This window comes from Prinia subflava, chromosome 8 (assembly GCF_021018805.1).
Source record: "Prinia subflava isolate CZ2003 ecotype Zambia chromosome 8, Cam_Psub_1.2, whole genome shotgun sequence".
Classification (NCBI taxonomy): Eukaryota; Metazoa; Chordata; class Aves; order Passeriformes; family Cisticolidae; genus Prinia; species Prinia subflava.
This window is the reverse complement of record NC_086254.1, coordinates 7,826,362-7,844,560: the sequence shown is the minus strand read 5'-3', so window position 1 is coordinate 7,844,560 and position 18,199 is coordinate 7,826,362. Positions and strand designations below refer to the sequence as shown.

Here is an 18,199-nt window from a genome sequence, read left to right as displayed (position 1 = left end):
AGGGATGAGAGAAAATCTAGAACTACATACCCAGCTATGGGATGTATACCAGGGCAGAGAGCTTTGAGGGGAAATCTCTAGGACAGACAGAATACAATTCTGTCTCAGCCTTGTGGGGACAGTCTGGCTGCAACCACAGCTATCACTCATAAGGTCCCCCAGGACATTTAAAATCAGTAAAACAAGTGAGAAGTGCATGGGCTGCAGCTGCTGAAAGGAGGGAGAGATCTTTCAGCCCTACACTGTAAGAAGGCACCAAATAAAAATGGTAAATGGGATGTAATTCACTGTTATCAAGCTAATCACCCAAGCCCAGCTTCCTCCCTGTCCTTTAAGACCTGGCCTTGGAAATTCAACAGAAATTCACACAGAACTGTGCTTTGTTGGGGTGGGACGCAGTTGGTGGCCTCTGAGAATGGCTCCCACCAAGTGGGATTGGCTGGACACTGCTCTGCCCATTGTTTCCATACACGGATTCGCAGCTGGCATTTAACCAACCCTCCTCTTCCAGGGAGCCTCAGTGCAGCCCCTCTGCACAATGTCCATGGCATTCAGGAATGGGGATCCAATGGCCAGGCTGGGACATGGAAGTGCAACAAGGCATTGGTGGCACTCAGGCTGCATCCTAATCAACTGCTGAGTGATAAAGCTCCCAAATGTTATCTCTGCACAGCCTCATTTCCAACCTGCCACAGAGCTGGTGAATGTTAAAAAACATCCTGCAGGACTGAGAGGTGTTTTTCCAAATGGAATTGATGAGAACAGGCTCAGCTAATGATTCCTTGAGGTAGCTTTTTATATGGCATCATTGATAGAAGTTTTATGGATGCAGTTGCTATAACAACATAATGCACAGTGGTTAAATATAGCAGCTCCTATTTTCCACTCAGTTTGCTCTGCCCTAAGCAGACAAGACTATTCTTTTCTGTTCTAGCTGGGCTGAAATGGATTTGATAGCTCACTAAAGAAAACAAGTGGTACAGTCCTTCCTCCTCCTCCTCACAAAGATAATTCCTCTCCATCCTAAGCAAGCAAACAACAAACCAAACAGCCCCCCATTTGCCAGGCTCCTGGGCAAAAAGGGGTTGTTTTAAACCAAAATGCACAGTGACTCATGCAAAACTAAACCACCTGGATATTTCATGTGATCTCAGTGCAGGCTCTGTCATTTCAGAGTGCAGGAAAGAGAGGTTCTCCAATATTCCTGTCACACAGTATTTACCATGCTCATTACCACAGTGCCTGGTGACTGGCCAAATGCTGAGGGGGGATAGAGTGACCTGGATGTCACTCAAGACCTGCTCTTCCTTGTAGATGAGTATAAAGGATCCAACCTCCCGTGGCCACAGGGAAAGCTCCTGTTTTGGGGGATGAGAGAGGGTGATGTTGCCAAATCAAGCTACAGAAGATTGCTTCCAGTTCTCCCTGCTTTGCTGCAGTGGGTTTTTCTTGGGTTTGGGTTGGGTTTTTTTCTCTGTCTGGAAGCCAGAACTGAAATACTCCCAGGGGAGACTGAAATCAAATAGCAGTTTGTGTTCCTCTCCATCCTGTTTTTTCTTGTTTTTGCCTTGCAGAAGAACAAATCCATACTTGAACCTTGGCATTTCCCAGTTCCTCCCATTTGTGAAGGCCAGGCAGGCACACAGCAGCTGCTGGATTCCTGCAAGCTGTCAGGAGGAAGGCTGCTGCAAGGGAAAGAGCTCATTCCTTCTGAGTAGTTCCTGCTCCTTTGAACATAACCTCTGTTCCAGACACTGGAAAGAATATTTATTCCCTTAGCAGACAATACTGAGCATCTGCTCAGCTATGATCATTTCCTAAACTGTTTTATTCCTTGAAGCTGCTCAATAATTTGCACCTCCTGAAGCGAGGAGTTGTGGGAGGGGTCACTGAGCCTGTTCTGCCCCTGCTTTTGCAGAAAGTAATCTCATGGAAGTGGGCACAAGCCTGTCTCCTGAGACTGGGAGCATCCAGAAGGGCTGAGGGTCACTGCACCAGCCCCCTGCTTCATCCCTTCCTCCGCTTTTCACAGTGGAGGCAGAACCCTGCAGGGTTGTTTAAAGATGGTTAATAAATACATTGCAGATGATACCTGGAGGGGAGAGGTCGTTTGCTTTTCTCTTGCCATGTAGCACTGGGGCCCCAGGGGCAGCCACTGCTGCTCTGCAGAGCTCTGCTGGCACAGGGGGACAGGAGAAGCCTCAGTTTATGCTCCCAGAGCTGCCTGTACTGACCAACATGTGAGAACTCATCAGGGCACTGAGAGTCAGGAGTGATACAGTCACGCTCTACTTCCTCCATAACACAAACTGAAAAATAATGAGGGCAAGCAAGCCACTAAAAATAAACTTAACCTTTCAGCAGCCACGGCATCACTCCTGCCACATGCAGATGATGGGGCTACCATGATTAATTCTGCTGATTCAGGACTGGAAGGGAGACAAGACACAAACCAGCCCTCAGTTAATGAGAACTGCTCGTGCTCTGGTGTCCCTATCAACACGGATCTCATCAGCCCAGACAATGCTCTGCTCTAGCTGAGGACCAAAGCAAAGCTCTGGGTTCAAGGGAGTTGTAGACAATGAGCATTTCCTGCTAACATTAACCCTCTGAGACAAGAAGAGGGTTAAATCCCCACTGCACACAAAGGAAACATAAAGCATGAAGGTGGGAAAGTGATTTCTGCACAGCCATAAAGTAAGACAAGAATAGAAATGGGATCAAAATCAAGAGTTTTCCTTCAATTTCTCATATATAACTCAGCTACTAACTTGTTTTCCCATGATCTCTTCAGGGTGGAGGAGGACACCTAACAATCTGCCTTTCATTCCTCTTTGTAGGCCATATAGCAGCTGAGTGAGCAAACAGAGGTTCAGGCAGCTGGAAGCTCTTCAGTCCCTCTGTGCCAGTGGTGTGAGCATTGGTTATCAACCTCTGCCCCTGTCATCAACCTCTGTCCCTCAGTCATCAGCCCCTGCTCAAACTCTGCTCACTCCTCACACTGTGCCTGAAACCATCTCCCCAGCCAGCCCAAAGACACTGCTTGCTTTAACTCCACCCCCTGCCCTCTGTCAGGCTATTTCAGAAGTTGCTGGGAAAAGCCATGATCCCCCTCTAACACTGAATTCCAGCCATCAAAGCTCTCAGCAGTTTCCCAGAGGAGCTGAAGGTCCCAGTATGGGTTCTGTGGCACTGCAGCTTTTTCTAGGCAAGTGAGAAAGGCAAATCACTGTGATGTTGTCAGCAAGGAGAGCCAGAAGAATTTGTTTATTTGAATTGCACAGATGATTCAGAAAACAAATGGGTGCTATAAATACAAAGCTATACTTGCAAAGAGTTCTTCTCATGCCTGGGAAAGGCAGGGGCAGCTCTGGAGAACTCTCTAGGACACAGTGAGGTCTGGACGAGCAGAGGGTTAAAGTAAAATGCAGTGGCTGTCTTGCCAGCAAAATTTGAGTGATTTTAATAAAGGGATTTTTGTCTATTAACCTCACCATTACAGCATGGAGACAGAGGGTCCCATAATGTAAGGAATAAAATGGTGAAGGAACAAAAGGACTCCTCCTAAAAATGGTAAACAGGGTCAGCTCCAGTGAAGGAGCATTGTTCTAGGGGCAGAAAGGTAAATTCAGGTACCTGGACAAGATGGCAACATCCTTTGGTGAAGAACTTTCCTAAAGCCACCTGCCACCAGCTCAGGCATCAGGTATTCACACACTCTCCTCAAAGCACAAGTGCAAAGTGATCCGTGGCATATTTTAGTGGGATCAAGGACAGGAAGAGCAAAGAGGGCCCAGTGAAGGGGAGACTGGCAAGGTCCCAGCTGATGGAACACTCAAAGAGGCTGTGGGTTATTTCCAGAGCTGTGGCAGTTTCTCCAGTGTCACATCCCACAGCCTGGCACTGAGCTGGAGCAGTGAAGTGAGCCCTGCCCCTGGTTCTGCTTCCACAGCAGCACCACAGTCACCCTGCACAGCCCAGGGAGGCACCAGAGAAGTTTTGCAGACATTTTGTTTTGCAGACATTGTACCTGACAGCAGAGTAGAGAGAGATGTGGTTGGCGTGGCCACTCACTCCTCCCGCATCAAACGTCAGCACCTGCAATAGAACCACACAAGAAGCAGCATTTAGGAGCAGCAGGAGGAGCCTGTGCAGTTCCCAAATTTGACATCCAAGCCTGTCCCAGCCCGTTGTGTCTAACGAGTTGTTTATGTGTTGCACAATGAGGCCTTGTGTGTGAACTCCTCATGCCACAGAAACACAACCAAACAAACAAGCCACTCTGGAGCTGGATGACTACACAGCCTAACAGCTTGAACAACAGAGACATGACAAAGATCGTGTCCCCACTGGCAGGATGCACTTGTTAGTTATTACCAGGCCAAAAGGTCATTTTCAAAGTGATCTGTTGCAAATGTGTTTGTGACCCGAGAGGTCCAGCTCTATGAATCACTCCTGGATCTGAGCACATCCTCCAGTGCCTGTGCACGACAGGGTGAAGCTCTGGTTTGCTGTGCTGTGAATCAGGACATTGCTGCAACAAGAGCCACACAAGCGTGTACGACTGCCCTGGTTGTAATGAGGCTTCACCACAGAATAACACAGTGATAAAATAATCTGATAGGAGAAGAAGCCTTTTTAAACAATCTGAATGCACTTTTTTACACCCAAATCAGGTTTTTCACCCAATGAGATCGTACAGTTAATTGATTCTCTGCAGGGAGAAATGGGAACTCTGAAGTGCAGAAGTAATGTGTGAACACAGCACTGAGCAGGCAGTGTCCAGAGCACAGAACAGCCCTGGCTCCCTGCCCTCAGACTCACCAACAGCCCTCAGACTCACCTCACCCCTCTGTGGGGCTGTGCAATGGGCACTTAAAGGCTCCCAGTTCCAACCAAGCAGCCAAACTGGCAGCACAGAGTGTAGAGTGGACAGGGAATGTGTGCCTATCCTCCTTCCAGGGAGTGACAGTGACAGTCCCTGGACAGTGCAAAGCTCAGTGCTTGCTCTGGGACAGCCCCAGCAGCAGAGCTCTCCACAGCTCCCTGCTCTGGGACCAGGAAGAAATCATCAACTCCCACGTTTCAGGCAAGGTTGGCTTCCTTGCCAGCTTGCTCTCTCTTCAGGGAAGGAAATGCTGCAGCCTTGCTCACTCACTGCACCTCCCTTCTCAAAATCTATTTTATATGCAGGGCCTGGAGCACTGGGTTAGAGATCAGGGAAAGATCAAAAGCCACCGTGCCTGTCCTTCAACTTGCTTCTCCACCCTCTCACACAGGGATATTGAGTCAAGAGGGAGAGGAAACACAAAGGCAGTGATAAGAAATACTTCAAAACCCACAAATTTCACACAAGCCTGCTTATAAACCCACCCACCCAAGTCAAGCCCACAGTTAGACCTTCCACTTTGCCCGGTGGCTGCCAGCAAGCACCAGGTTGCTTTTTGCTGGCAGGGACTGGTGGGACCAAAATTGGTTTCATTCAAGTACAAAGAAGTGTTATTTGGTCACCTCCTATTTTATAAGGAGTAAAAGGATGTGTTAAACCTTGGCTGCTGCTGCACAGCTGCACTACCAGAGAGCTCTGCAGGGCCTGCTGTGGTGCTGAGCCCTCCCATGGGATCAGCTTTTGGAGGAGCTCATCTGCAAACACATGAAATTCAGCACAGCTCAGGGTGAGCACAGCACCCTGGACTTACAGATAAGAGAAAAACCACACTCTGAAGTCACTCCTACTAAGAGTGGTACTTCCCTAAGATGAGAACATACCCTGCTCACTGCAGGCAGAATAAATTCCTATTCAGGTGAATAACAGTGTGAGTGTGATAAGGGCTGGACATGCACTAAATCCTTTTACTCAACAGGGACAAAGAGGGGGTTTGTCTCTTCTGCCTGGTCCCTGATTTTCCTGTAACCTGTGCAAACAGAACATTTTTAAGAGCAGTACCCTGCTGGCAAACGTGGTTGAAATTAGCCAATGGGCTCTAAAGTATTTTGAAATATATATGTGCACATACATACAAATACAATTGCATTATTCCTGTTTCCTTAGGAAATCAAGCTAAAAACTCCAGACAAGCCAAAACACACATTTTTTCTTCTGTGGAGGTTACAAGAGAACAAACCAGAAGACTGAGATAAGAGACTTCAGTGAGCAGACTAAATAAACTAATCATTGTTTTTACAAAACTGGGTCGGGCCAACTGTGGGAGCAACAAGGCTGGGTTAGGAAATATTCTTGACATGGGAATTATCTGTTCAGAAACACCTTTGGAGGTTTTTCTTCTCCACATCTGTTTGAAATGGAAGCTGCTGAGCTTATGTAATGTCTGAAGCAGCTGAAGAGACTACACAGAGCCCATTTTCAATTGCTGTAGTCCAGTTTACTGCTACGACATTTACACCTGAACTGCTTGTCTCTTCAAATAAAGGAATTTTTAAGTACAATTCCCAAGGTATCTGCACAGTGACCTGGACAAGGTGGCATTGCTTTGTCTGATCACTCTCAGCACACATCTGGCTCTGGGACAGCAGGGATGTCCCACCCTAAATATATCATATATCATCTAAATATCTATCTAAGTCATCTAACAGGGCTCTGATTCCACAGCACCACTGTGCTGTTGCTGACTTAAAGCAGGCAGCAATCACATGTAAATCAATCCCTCTGGCTTCAGGGATTCATTTCATTGATAAGGAATTTGAATTTCTTTCTCACATGCTGAAGATATTTTCACACGGGAGCATTTGCTCCTGCTGGACTGGCTTTTAACTCCTAACCTGAACCAGGCTGATGATGAAATCAAGCAAACAATCAGGACAGGATGAGAAAACCTGAACATCTTCAAAGTGTCTGGGTTTAAAACAGGCTTAGCCAGTTCTGGGAGCGAAAGGCTGGGATAGTAAATATACTTCATGTGGAAATTATTGCTCAATGAAATCTTCAGGGCAGGAGGGAGTTCCCTCCCCACACCTGTTCTGAAATGGGAGCTGCTGCTGTTGCTGGTTTTTCTTCTGGGTGACCTTGGTATTCAGGAAATGGAGCTTTCACTAGTGGAAGCCAGAGCAGCAGCCAAGACAAACAGGTCCAGAAATCCCTTCCGGAGAGGGGAGAGCACAGAGGAAATTACTCAATTACCAGCAGAAGAGAAAACTCCTGAGAGGTCTGGAGTCCATGATCCCTCTCCACACCTCAAAGCTGAGGTTCTCCTCCTCTCTCTGGTGTCATGCAGTGCTTCAAACACAGCACACATCTGCTGTGAGGACACAAAGGTCTCTGCTTTTTAATAAGGGCCATCCCTTAAAATGCCACAGCAAGCAACTCCACTTCTCATGGCCTTCCCCTGAGCATTTCTCCTTACACTCCCAGAGGCCAGAGAGACACAAACTCCCTTTGAATCTCTTCTGAGTTTGGAGATGTCTTTTGTGTCTGATTTAGGAGCAACAAGAGCCTGCCTGGAGCTCGTACAATACTATGTAACTTCTTTTTTTACACACCAAACACTTTTTAATCTGAATCAAGACAGAGCAGCCTTGGCTGCCTCTCCCTGCAACACTGGCTTTTGCTTGTAAATCCAGCAGGCAGGAAATAATTTCCAAAGTCTATAAATTAGTTTTGGCTTTGAGTACACCAACCATTAATTTCTGTGTCTGCACTATTTAATGTAGAGCTTGGATGAAATATGTCCCTATAGCTCCCAGAAAGATTGAGCTGCTCCTGGACTTCCAGGGCAATTGAACAGATGAGTAACCACGTAATGGAAGGAAACTACACAGAACATGTGGGACTCCTTGTCTTGCAAACCTTCCTTTCAGACATGCTGGAATTGCAGCCCCTGCTCCACTGCCAGATGGCACAGAACATGTTCTGTAAATAAAGATAATAAAGACACCATTGTTGATGCTGTGACTACTGGGAGAACTGGGGCAAGTTTTCCAATGGGATAGCTACAACAATACACGCTTTCCAGTGATGACTCCACTGAGTTGGTCTCAAACTCTGTTAGTTCTTGGTTTTTTCAAGGCTCTTTTAACATGTTCAGCCAATTCTATCAATTTCAACATTAGTGAAAAATGGACTCAGTTTACCTTTCAAGGCAAGGCTGTTGGTTTAAGACAGCAGAGATATCACAAAGAGCAAGCTCTGAAGTTTTAAATTGCAGGATGTTGAACAAAGGCAATTGGGTGCTTCTCTTGCTGTTGTTGGCAAATCCAGTCTGCTCGTAAATGAATGGTGTTACAGCAAACATCTGAGACCTGTGTGATTGCTTGGGACACTCCAAATAATGAACATTTGCAGAGCAGTTCATTACAGCAGCCCTGAGAAGCTGCTCCAGCTGCCCTGGGTGCTGCTGTGTCCTGCTGCAGTGATTTGTCCTCGGTGCTGCTCAGGGGAATGCAGGGGCTCCCATCCTGGCAGGAAATGTTTCCTGCTCTGCAAACCCCACATTTCACTGCTCAGCTCAGCTCTGTCAGTGGCAGACTCCAGCCTCCCCCAGCACAAACAGCTGGAATTTAATTTTCCCCGAGGCAAAGATCTGATCCTTCCTAACCATCCAGAGGAGTTCTGGTGTTTTCAGAATTTTTTCTGGGGTTTTGGTGCACTTGTCCCTGTGCCCCTGAGAGTCACAAACATGCAGTACAAACCCTCCTGTGTTTGGAGCTTTCAGATTAGATTAAAACCTATCTATTCAGAGGGCCAAAAGGGACAAAAGGAGTCCAGGAAAACTGCATTTGTCTCCGTGCACAGCAATGAATTTCATGGAAAATTAGCCTCGGAATCAATACAAAGTTGGATGCATGATGCTGGTTTTGTGCTCGTGGGGCTTTCATGCTACAGGAGATGTGGTTTCTTGTTTTGTGAAGTGCTGAAAGGCTTTGAGAGTTTCGTGATTTTGCTGCTAATCAGTGTGTGACAGTGCCATGCCTGATCAAAGCAGGGTTCAACAGAGGAGAACAGAACACAACCCTTTCCATGCCCAGGCCCTTATTCCTGTTCTGTGGGAAAAAAACCCCAAACTATTCCAGTGCCAGGAAATCTCCCCCGTTTAATGTTCTCCAATCCTGACCTATAACCCTGCTACTCAAGCTCTGTAACACACATCTGCCAATGGGCTTCAAGTCTAAGCCTAAACCTAAGTCTAAAGCCCAAATGGGCTCTCTCCATCACAACATGGTTACTTTAAAATACAAAAACCATTTGAAGAGTCAGAAAAGAGGAATTCCTCCACTGTTCATTTTTCACTGAGAAGCAAAGAAAGCTCTCCCGAGAGAGAAGATACATCTTAACCTTAGAGACTCCAAAGAAAGCTTCCAGAGGGAAAGGCAAAGCCCAGGACACTGGCTCAGGAGTAATTTGGCAATTGCCTGTGCTGCAGAAAGTGTCACATTACCAGGCTGATGTTCTTGGCCTCTATGTGCTTCAGGACAAGGGTGGCGAGGAGCTGCGTGTCCCACTCCACAGCAGGGTCATCCGGAAGATCCCTGAAAATGAGAAGGGCCATCAGTCACTTCAGTGCTGAGCACTTTGTAAAGACCACTCTGGAGAGAGAGATCATCTGAATCACAGAATGAAATCAAGATAGATTTACTTACCATATAAAACCACTGAACCTTACTTAAGAGTCTTACAAGCTTGGATACTGAAGGGTTGAAACACCCTCCTCACGGATTTGCCAAGATCTCCCTTCCCTCTTACCGTCAAGGCAAACTTTGGGACTGCTTTACTTCAAGCAACATCTATTTTGCAAATTCTTTTTCTTGATTTATCCCAATCAAATTTAAAACCCCTTTAAAAACACATTTTTCTCAAAGACTTCCCAATCATAATCGACTGGGGAATTATATTGGGAAGGTACCAAGCAAACTCCTGCTGTCGTTTATTCAGGAATAATCCATTAACCACAACCAGAGGACAGCAGAGCTGTAATTATACGGCTTGGATTTGATAGTAGCTGTTCATGTGTTTATTTTGTGCTTTGCATACCCAGCTGGTATGCAGAGCACACTGTGACTGAACTCCCTGCCTGGTTATTTTGGATTGCAGCATTCTAGGGGCAGGGGCCATGAGCCAAATGCAAAATAGCACCAGACAGCCAAGAGAACATTCCATATTTACACAACTGAGAGCTGAATGTGACCCCCCCAGTCATTATGTTTGAATGATGCCAAGAAAACATTGCTCACAAAGTTGCAAAGGTTATTAGTAACAATAGGATAACACACAGCTGCTGAAGCCCAATAATGACATGTTAAACTGGCCTTTTTCTCAGACCTTTTCCCTCCTCTGGAAGCCTGATAATCACAGTGAGGTGGCTCAGCAGCAAAATGACTACACAGCATTCTCCCACAGACACAGGGGCCTGGAGCTGAACTGATCCAGCTGTTTGCAGAGGAGAGCAGGAGCCACATCCCAGCACTGCTCAGGCCTTGCTCCCTCCCCAGACTGCAGGGACAGCAACAGAACTACAGGCAAATGTGTCCTTGGCACATTCCAAAATAAACCTCAGCCTGGGTCTTCAGAGAGCCCTTCTGGCCACAGATTTCCCCAGTGCTGTTAACAGTAGTCAGAATGGAAGGAGGAGCTTTATGTCCAAACTGACCATTAGATTTTCCCTGCTGTGTTATGTGTTCCTGTTCAGCTCACGCCCAAATAATGTGAATTAGAAACCCCAGCAGATGGGAAGGAGTTCCTACAAGAGGCTGCACATCCCAGCTCTGGTCCCTGTAGCAGCACTACAGCAACAGAAAGTTTTGTGTTTTTGGCAACTCCCTCTGGTACAGACAGCAACTCTGCCTGATGGACACCTGACACCTGAATTTCACCACTGGAAAGACACCCTGGTGCATCTGGTGGCTGCCTCATCAGCTCAACAAACCTGCATCTCACCTGCTCACACACAAACCTGCACACCTCCTGTTCCAGGAGGAAGTGGCCCTGGTGACCCTGGAGGTATGACAAGAACCAGCATGTCACAACAAGCCCTAAACTGAGCACATTTATAACTGTGAGTCACCTAAAACATCCCAAGAAACAACCACACTGATCCAGGTGCAAGTCTGACAGTGTTTGAGTTGTTTGAATGATACCTTCGAGGTCTGTCAAGCCTTCATCTGATAATATTAAAGCAGCAAATTACTCTAACAGGGATTCTTACACTGATCACTGACAGGGCAAATATCATTCTCCTTTTTGGACAGGGCTTAGATGGAGGAAGTGAAGAGTCCCATTAAAACAGGAAGAGTGCTCCAACAGTGAGAGGTCAGGAAAAAAAAGTAGGGCTTGGAATTTATGATGTCCAGGAGGCTCTGGTGTCATAGGCACCGCACTCAGCTTTATTGGGCTGTCTCCAAAAAGGCTGCTGGGTAGTGGAGCAGGTTTTAACTAGTTTAGACAGATAAAGATCATCCTCGTCAATGGAAATGAACAGCTGGAGGCAACGGTTTAGAATCCCTGGAAACAAAACAATCTGAAGGCACGAGCAAATTAACTCCATCAACACTGAACTGATTATGCAGGAATATTCTACCCAAAATTCTGCTTCTACCCAATTACTGCTGGTCATAGAGAGACCACTCACTGCCAGTAAGGAAAAGGAAATACTCTTCTTGCATCGTATTTGTCAGGTACAGAAGAGAAGCTGATCTTGCCAAACAAGAGGCACATGCACAGAAGCACATTCCTAACTCATTAATAGCCACGATGGCCCATGGAAGTATTCCCAGCTCATTCTGCAAACACAAAAACTTACACACAGCTAAATGACAAACCCAGAGTCACCCAGAGAAGTCGGCAGCAGAACTGGCAATAAATACATCTAGACTGCTCCAGGAAGTGACTTTTCTTTTATGGTAAGAGTTTGTATAATACTTTATGAAGTTGGAAATGTGTTCCCATGATAATAAGGGATGCACAGAAAGCATGAGACCAGTAATTTTCTGCCTGTGCTCTGGATATTTGGGTACAGTAAGGATGAAAAGGTGATGAAGAAAACTGAGTTCATACACAGCCATGCACACAGGACAGGCCCTACAGGAGGTCTCTACACATCCAGGGAACTCTGAAGGGACACCAAACTTTGAAAACTGCTCATAAATTCATATATGAAAAAAAAAAATCCTAATATCATAAATAGGTTCTTCCCAAACCTGAACAATCCCCTGACTGTTAAAATAAGCTACATTCATTGCTTTTACCTTCAGGACTTTGCATGAGAAACGTTCAGCATTTCAATGGTTAACTGCACGCTGCCTTTCTGGCTAAGGCTGATAATGCCTCTGAGCTCAAGGTCGAAGGGCTGAGATAAAGGACTATAAAGGAGTGAAAATTAGCACATTCCCTGGAGCAGACTGGAGCTGGTCCCAGGAGACACCGTTCCCCTCCTGTCCTCTGCCCCACAGAGCTCCTTGTTGCTGCTGTCAGTCACTGCCACATCAAGACATAAATCCTGCACCGGAGGGGGCTGTGGGAAGGGCACAGGGCTTTGGGCACTTGGCCATATTTCCATCAAACTATTATGGCCTGGAAGGGATGTTTATGGGATTCCACGTGTCTGACATTGAATGCAGGTGGCTGCTTGGATGCAGGGAAAAATGGGGAGATGCTTAGGTGAAAAAAAATATTTTTAATGGAGTAAGGCTCCAGAAGAGTTGCCTTCCCAGGAATTTTCGGTGAAACCCATGCTCTGCACTGTACAGGGAATTTACAGCTGTGCCAAGGGATCTGCAGCCTCAAGAGAGGGAAATGGAGAATTATGGTGCTGCATTGCTGCAGTGTGGACAAGGGTCTGCCTCTGCTCACTGATTCCAGCAGTCACAGGAAACATCATGTTCAGAAAACAATATCCTGCACCTTCCTATGTATGCATCCACTGGTAGGAAGAACCAGACCCCTGGTTTTCTCCATCTCACTCCTTTGCTTTCCCCCCTGCCAAGCTGAGCAGAGCAGGCGCTGGCATCTGCAGCTCCCCTTGCCAAGGTTTGCCCAGGAAGGATGCAGGGGATGTCCTGGATATCCTGGAGCTCCCTTGTGGGGAGCTGCAAGGGCCCACAGCAAATCACATCAGCGTAAGCCACCATCCCACCTTGTGCAGGTTTGGCCTCACAGCTGAGAATGAGAGATGTCAAAAATCACTGCCTGCTGCCAGCTCCTCTCCAGGCCTCCTCCTCTGCCTGCCCGGGCTGCAGCTCTCCCACCTCAGCCTGGCATTGGAACATGCTGCACTTTGCTCCTGGCCCTGCCAGCAGAGTTTTGTGGGGTCATCTTTCTAGGAACATTGGTGCTCAGGATGATCAGGTTACTGTCATTTGGGAGGTCACTTCTGGCCAAGGTAGAGATTTCAAAACCTTCACAGATATATATATTGCTAAGTTATACCCTCCTTACATGCTCAATCTCTGTCCAATTTTCCACTCTCATCTTCCACAGAGCTCTCAGCTCCCAGTGCATTCAGATGGACAATCCTCTCTTGAAGCCTTCCGTGTAATTTATTCTGCTCATGAACTAAGCTCTCATGACTGCTCTAAAGGTTAAGTTAAACCCAGCAGCTGGTCTGTGTGATGGCCACGTGGCTCCACAAACAGCAAATGGGCTATGGGATAACCTTGAGATCTACCCTCCGGAAATCTGTGAGCTGGGAAATCCCCAGGCCCTGGGGGCCTCTGGTTACCCGAGAGTCACCCCATGGGGACAGCAGGGACCTCTCTGCCCTGACACAAAACCTCTGTGGGTGGCTTTTATGGGGAGCAGCAACTGAGTGGCTTCTTGGAGATGTTAAGGTCTCCATTTACACATTCCAAGATAAAGCACAAAACTTTCAAGGTGTCCATGTGATTTCCTATCCCACTACACACCGAAAGGGTCAGGATGAAAGAGCTTTCCCATTTCTTATTGCTTTTTTATCCTGCAGCACAACCTTAATCAGTCCAAGGCTAGGGACCAGGAAACCTTTTGGCATAACTTCTGCTCCTTATCCGCAGTGCCTGATTTTACATGAAATCAGCCCAAAGGTCGGTGGGGTGGTGGTGGAAGCAGGTGAGCTGCTGTGCACGAGGCTCCCAGCTGGGACCACAGCGTGTTTGCTGGAACAGAGGATGCCCTTTGTATAAAGTTATAGCTGTATAAAATGAACATCTGGGCAACGAAACTGGATCAAGAAGCAAAAGATCCCACAGAACAAAATGGGGTGAGTGCACAATTAGTGAAAAAGCCATGTGATGACTAGAGGCAATCAGTGACCTTTGTATCACAGCATCAAAGTAATTGAAAAAACTGTGTAAACAGAAATTATTTCATGCTCTCCAAAGTAGAGCAGGGAATTTTTATTTTTGAGATTATGCTAAGATAAGCAAGACTGGCTAGCCCTAGGTCTTGAAGCACAGCCTCTAAATCCTGACTTTTATAACTATTTATAAATTCCTCTTCCTATAATGGGCAATTACAGACAGGAGGGAATTATTGCTGTTAGGCTGCATGTACATCTCTGACTCAATTGAAAATAGCCCACTTAGATAAATGATCAGCATCTTGCAACATCGTGTTCTACAGAGAACAGATGCTGTGTGCTCATTGGAATGTAACAAGCTCCAATTTGGGAGAGAAATGGACTCGAGCAGGATGCCAACTGTCAAATTAAAAGCCACCTACGACAGGGAAGCTCAAGAAATTTTTAAACCAGCAGCATCCTCCTTCTCCTCATAGTAAAGACATACAAATTATTCTCAGAGTTTTATTTTAAGACTGGAAATAATAAACTTAGGGTTTGGTGTAGGTAGAGGATAAAGGAAGTGGGGAAGATGTTAATGACTGGAATATTATCAGTAAAATACTCTGGGAGAGCTCTGCATGTTCCCACTGAGCCATGGACAAACCCAGCACACCTCTGACAGGTGACACTCCAACTTTCTCCATACCCCCCCAAAGAGAAATGGTAATTAGGTCCTGAGGGAACACATTTTTTTTGACTTAGGTACAATCATGTGTTTCTCTTTGAGAAATAAGCATCCTTTGGGTTTAAATTCACAGCAACTATGACAGAACACAGGACTGGTTGTTTGCAAAGACCTATCCAAATGGCCCTGCACTAATTTATTTTTTTAAATGAATTATTGATGATTTCTCAGCAGAGACTGATGTCTATTCACAGGGATGACACAATTGCTTATCATAATTTGAAATCTGGTATTCATTTGACGTCTGTGCCTCAGCGTCTTGTTGATAAATTACAGCACAAAGCTCTGTAGGAACAAGTTCATATTCAATGTCTTCAAACAAAAACAATTGATGGTTCCTTTCAAGACCAGAAATACACAGAAGCCATGATGGCTAAAGCTAATTTTAAAAATGTAACTTTAAAATAATAGTTTGGAGGGGCATCAGGCCCAGCTGTGTAAGACAGAAAAAAATCAACTTAATTATTTCTGAATTGATATTTAGTCACCGCATTTTTTATCTTCTGCTCTTCACACCAGTGAAATGGCAATAATTATATGTTTAACCCTATGTAAAGAAGTTTGGGATCCTTCTAAGAAAAGTGTTCTGCCTGGTCTCTGATTCCTGGATGGAAATCTAAGACATGTCTCAGCAATCCTGGGTACTGGGAACCCTTTACTCCTTGTACTGTCTTCCCCTGGGGTGTTGAATACAGTTCAACACCTTGGTCTTGACTTGAAGGTCTAGCCCAAAATATACAAAATACTGTATAAAACTCCAAAATGATGAGTATGGTGAGCAGTTCTGTCCATTTGGAGCTGAGGAGCTCTGCAACATGGATAAGATCTCAAGCAGTCAGGACTTCCTTAGAGGCTGGTGCCAAACAATGAATGGGCTCTCAAATCAAATAATCACAAACTGCTTTGCTTTCTGCTGCAAATACCAGGAACACTCCTTGCAACCTGTCCTTTTTAACAGAAAACACAGTCATACTGAAAGTTCAAAACTCCCCAGGCTCTCCAGAGCAGATAAGAAAGCTGAGACATGTGGGCCAAAAGTCATCCCAACAATGGGGACTCTGCTTGCCACAGCCCCTGACAGGGGCTGGGTGTGTCACCTGCGGCCACCTCGCTCTGGTCACGGTGTCACCACAAGAGCTGTGGCTCAGGGACACCATTTCCAGAGGGACCAAGGAGCACAGCTCCTGGGCAAAGCAACAGCCTTTCAGTTCAGCACCTTCCTAAGCCAGGAACCCCAATGGAAATGCTGAGTGGAAAGCCTGAGCAGCAGACATGGACTACAGCAGCTGGTGGCCTTTGGGAATTTTGGGCCACACTCCCAGAACCATCTGCTCTTGTCTGTGTCAGCTCCCAGGGGAGGGATAGACTGATCTGATCCTAAAAAAGGTGGGCTGGTCTCTACTAACTCCCAGGGCTCCATGATGCACCTCTCTGGGATGCCTCTGGTCACTCTGATACTCCAGACAATAACAGGGAAGGACACAGCCCATATTTCCCCAAAGCACCATTGGCTTTGTGAGCAATGAGCACCACCAGGCCCAGATGAAGTGATCGGGCAGATCCCAGAATAGCTCCCAGCCACAATCATTCCTCATTATTATTGCTGGCTTTGCCACAGGCCTCAGAATTCATCTGGGCCCTGACAGCCTAAGTTGCCCTGACTGAGAACAAAAAGCCCAGCAATCCCACAATCACCACTGATGTTTTGAAACTGAAATACAAATCACCAGCAAAACCAGGACTCTCTGAGGAGCAGACCACAGGACTTCACTCCTCCCTCAGTTTATTTTGTTTTGTAAAATGCTTTGAAGAAAAGAAGAGCTCAGTGGGGCAGAGCTTGGGACAGGATTTCCAGTTCCAAACTGGGACAGGACGTCTCACTGTCCTGGCAGAAGGGCTCTAGAAGGCTCTACCCTGTTGTTCTTAGCTAGGTTTGCTCTGCAGTTCTGCCACACAAAAGGTCACACATGCATCCTAACATGCCCAGGACCTTAGAGTGGAAAAGGTACAAACCCAAAGGGAAGGAACAAAAAGTCTCTCACAGCAGCCAGAAAAATCATTCAGAGGCAAATGACTGAAATACCACAACCTTCATATGCCAAATAAACCTGGTGACCCTTCATCACAACCTTAATATTAAATCTGTTTGCTCTTGGAATGATAAATACACCACATTGTATAGGCAAAACTGCAGCTCTGACTCTGGCCCATGGAAGTCAAACAGGACTTTGCCACTGACTCGATGGCCAGACCCTCAAAAAGCAAGAGAGCCAAAAGCATAATCCCTCCAGCCAAAGAGATAGACCTTGGTCTATTCCACATAACAAAAATACTACAGTCAGAAATCTCAGGAGACAGCTTGTAGCCAAATCAATCCCTCAGCCACTTTAATTAATCATCTAGAAAGGGAAAGCATAGAACAGTCACTTCATGGACATTGATTTCTCCTGCCAAAACTTATTTAGATGCAGATGCAGCTTCAGCAGAGATCTCCAGAGGATGATGGCCTGATTCCAAATGCAGCTTCCCATGTTGCAATGTTCCAACTTCCCTCTACCAATTCCATCCAAAAAGTTTCCTGACTTCTCAGCCTCCCACAGACTCTCATCTCCTGCAATCCATTTGATCTATGCAATGATATGGGAGCACTAATTCTTGCAGTCATGCAAGCCTGATGTTCTGATGCCCTGGGCTCTCTAGCTGGGTGCAAATTTCAGTCCTACATCAAATCACTTCCCTTTAGAAGACAACGTATCGGGAAGTTAAACACCTCTCTTACTCCCACAAACTTTACTGGCATGCAAAGTTTCTGTTCATGCAAAGAACCCTCCTGCAGGCACTGCGAGTGCCCCAGTTACAGGGCTCCATCACCAGCCAGCTCCTCTCTCCCTGCTCCCAGTGAAACCTCCCGCCGCAGCCTAGCCAGGAACTATGCCTGGAACTCCATTTGCGCCAGCGAAATGGGCCTCGGCAACAATGAACAAACCGAGCAGAAGGAACGCGGGGCCCTTTGTGGCCGGGGCCGCTGCCAGCGTTATGCAATGCTCGCTATGGCAACCCCGGGCGCTCGGCAGTAACCCCGCCGCAGGCACTGAACTCTGCCCCAGTGGCGAGCCCGAGCCGCCCACTCGCCCCGCCGGGCTGTTTACACTGCTCACATGACGGCCCGAGGGAGGCTCCTGGCAGCCGCCCCAGCTGCCAGCCGGATTTCTAGGACCGGCCGGCAGTGCCAAGGGCTGGCAGCGAGTCA

General features: G+C 46.6%; 1 protein-coding gene across 1 annotated transcript in view; it reads right to left on the bottom strand.

Annotated features, from left to right (window-relative positions):
* The window catches only part of PIGL (phosphatidylinositol glycan anchor biosynthesis class L), a 51,597-nt gene that overhangs the window by 9,956 nt on the left and 23,442 nt on the right, over nucleotides 1-18,199 (bottom strand). Inside the window, exons 3-4 of the mRNA XM_063402728.1 lie at nucleotides 9,393-9,483; nucleotides 4,031-4,098 (exon numbers count right to left, since the gene is read on the bottom strand). Of these exons, the coding sequence (XP_063258798.1) occupies nucleotides 4,031-4,098; nucleotides 9,393-9,483 (159 nt within the window). The remainder of the gene's footprint in view (nucleotides 1-4,030; nucleotides 4,099-9,392; nucleotides 9,484-18,199) is intronic.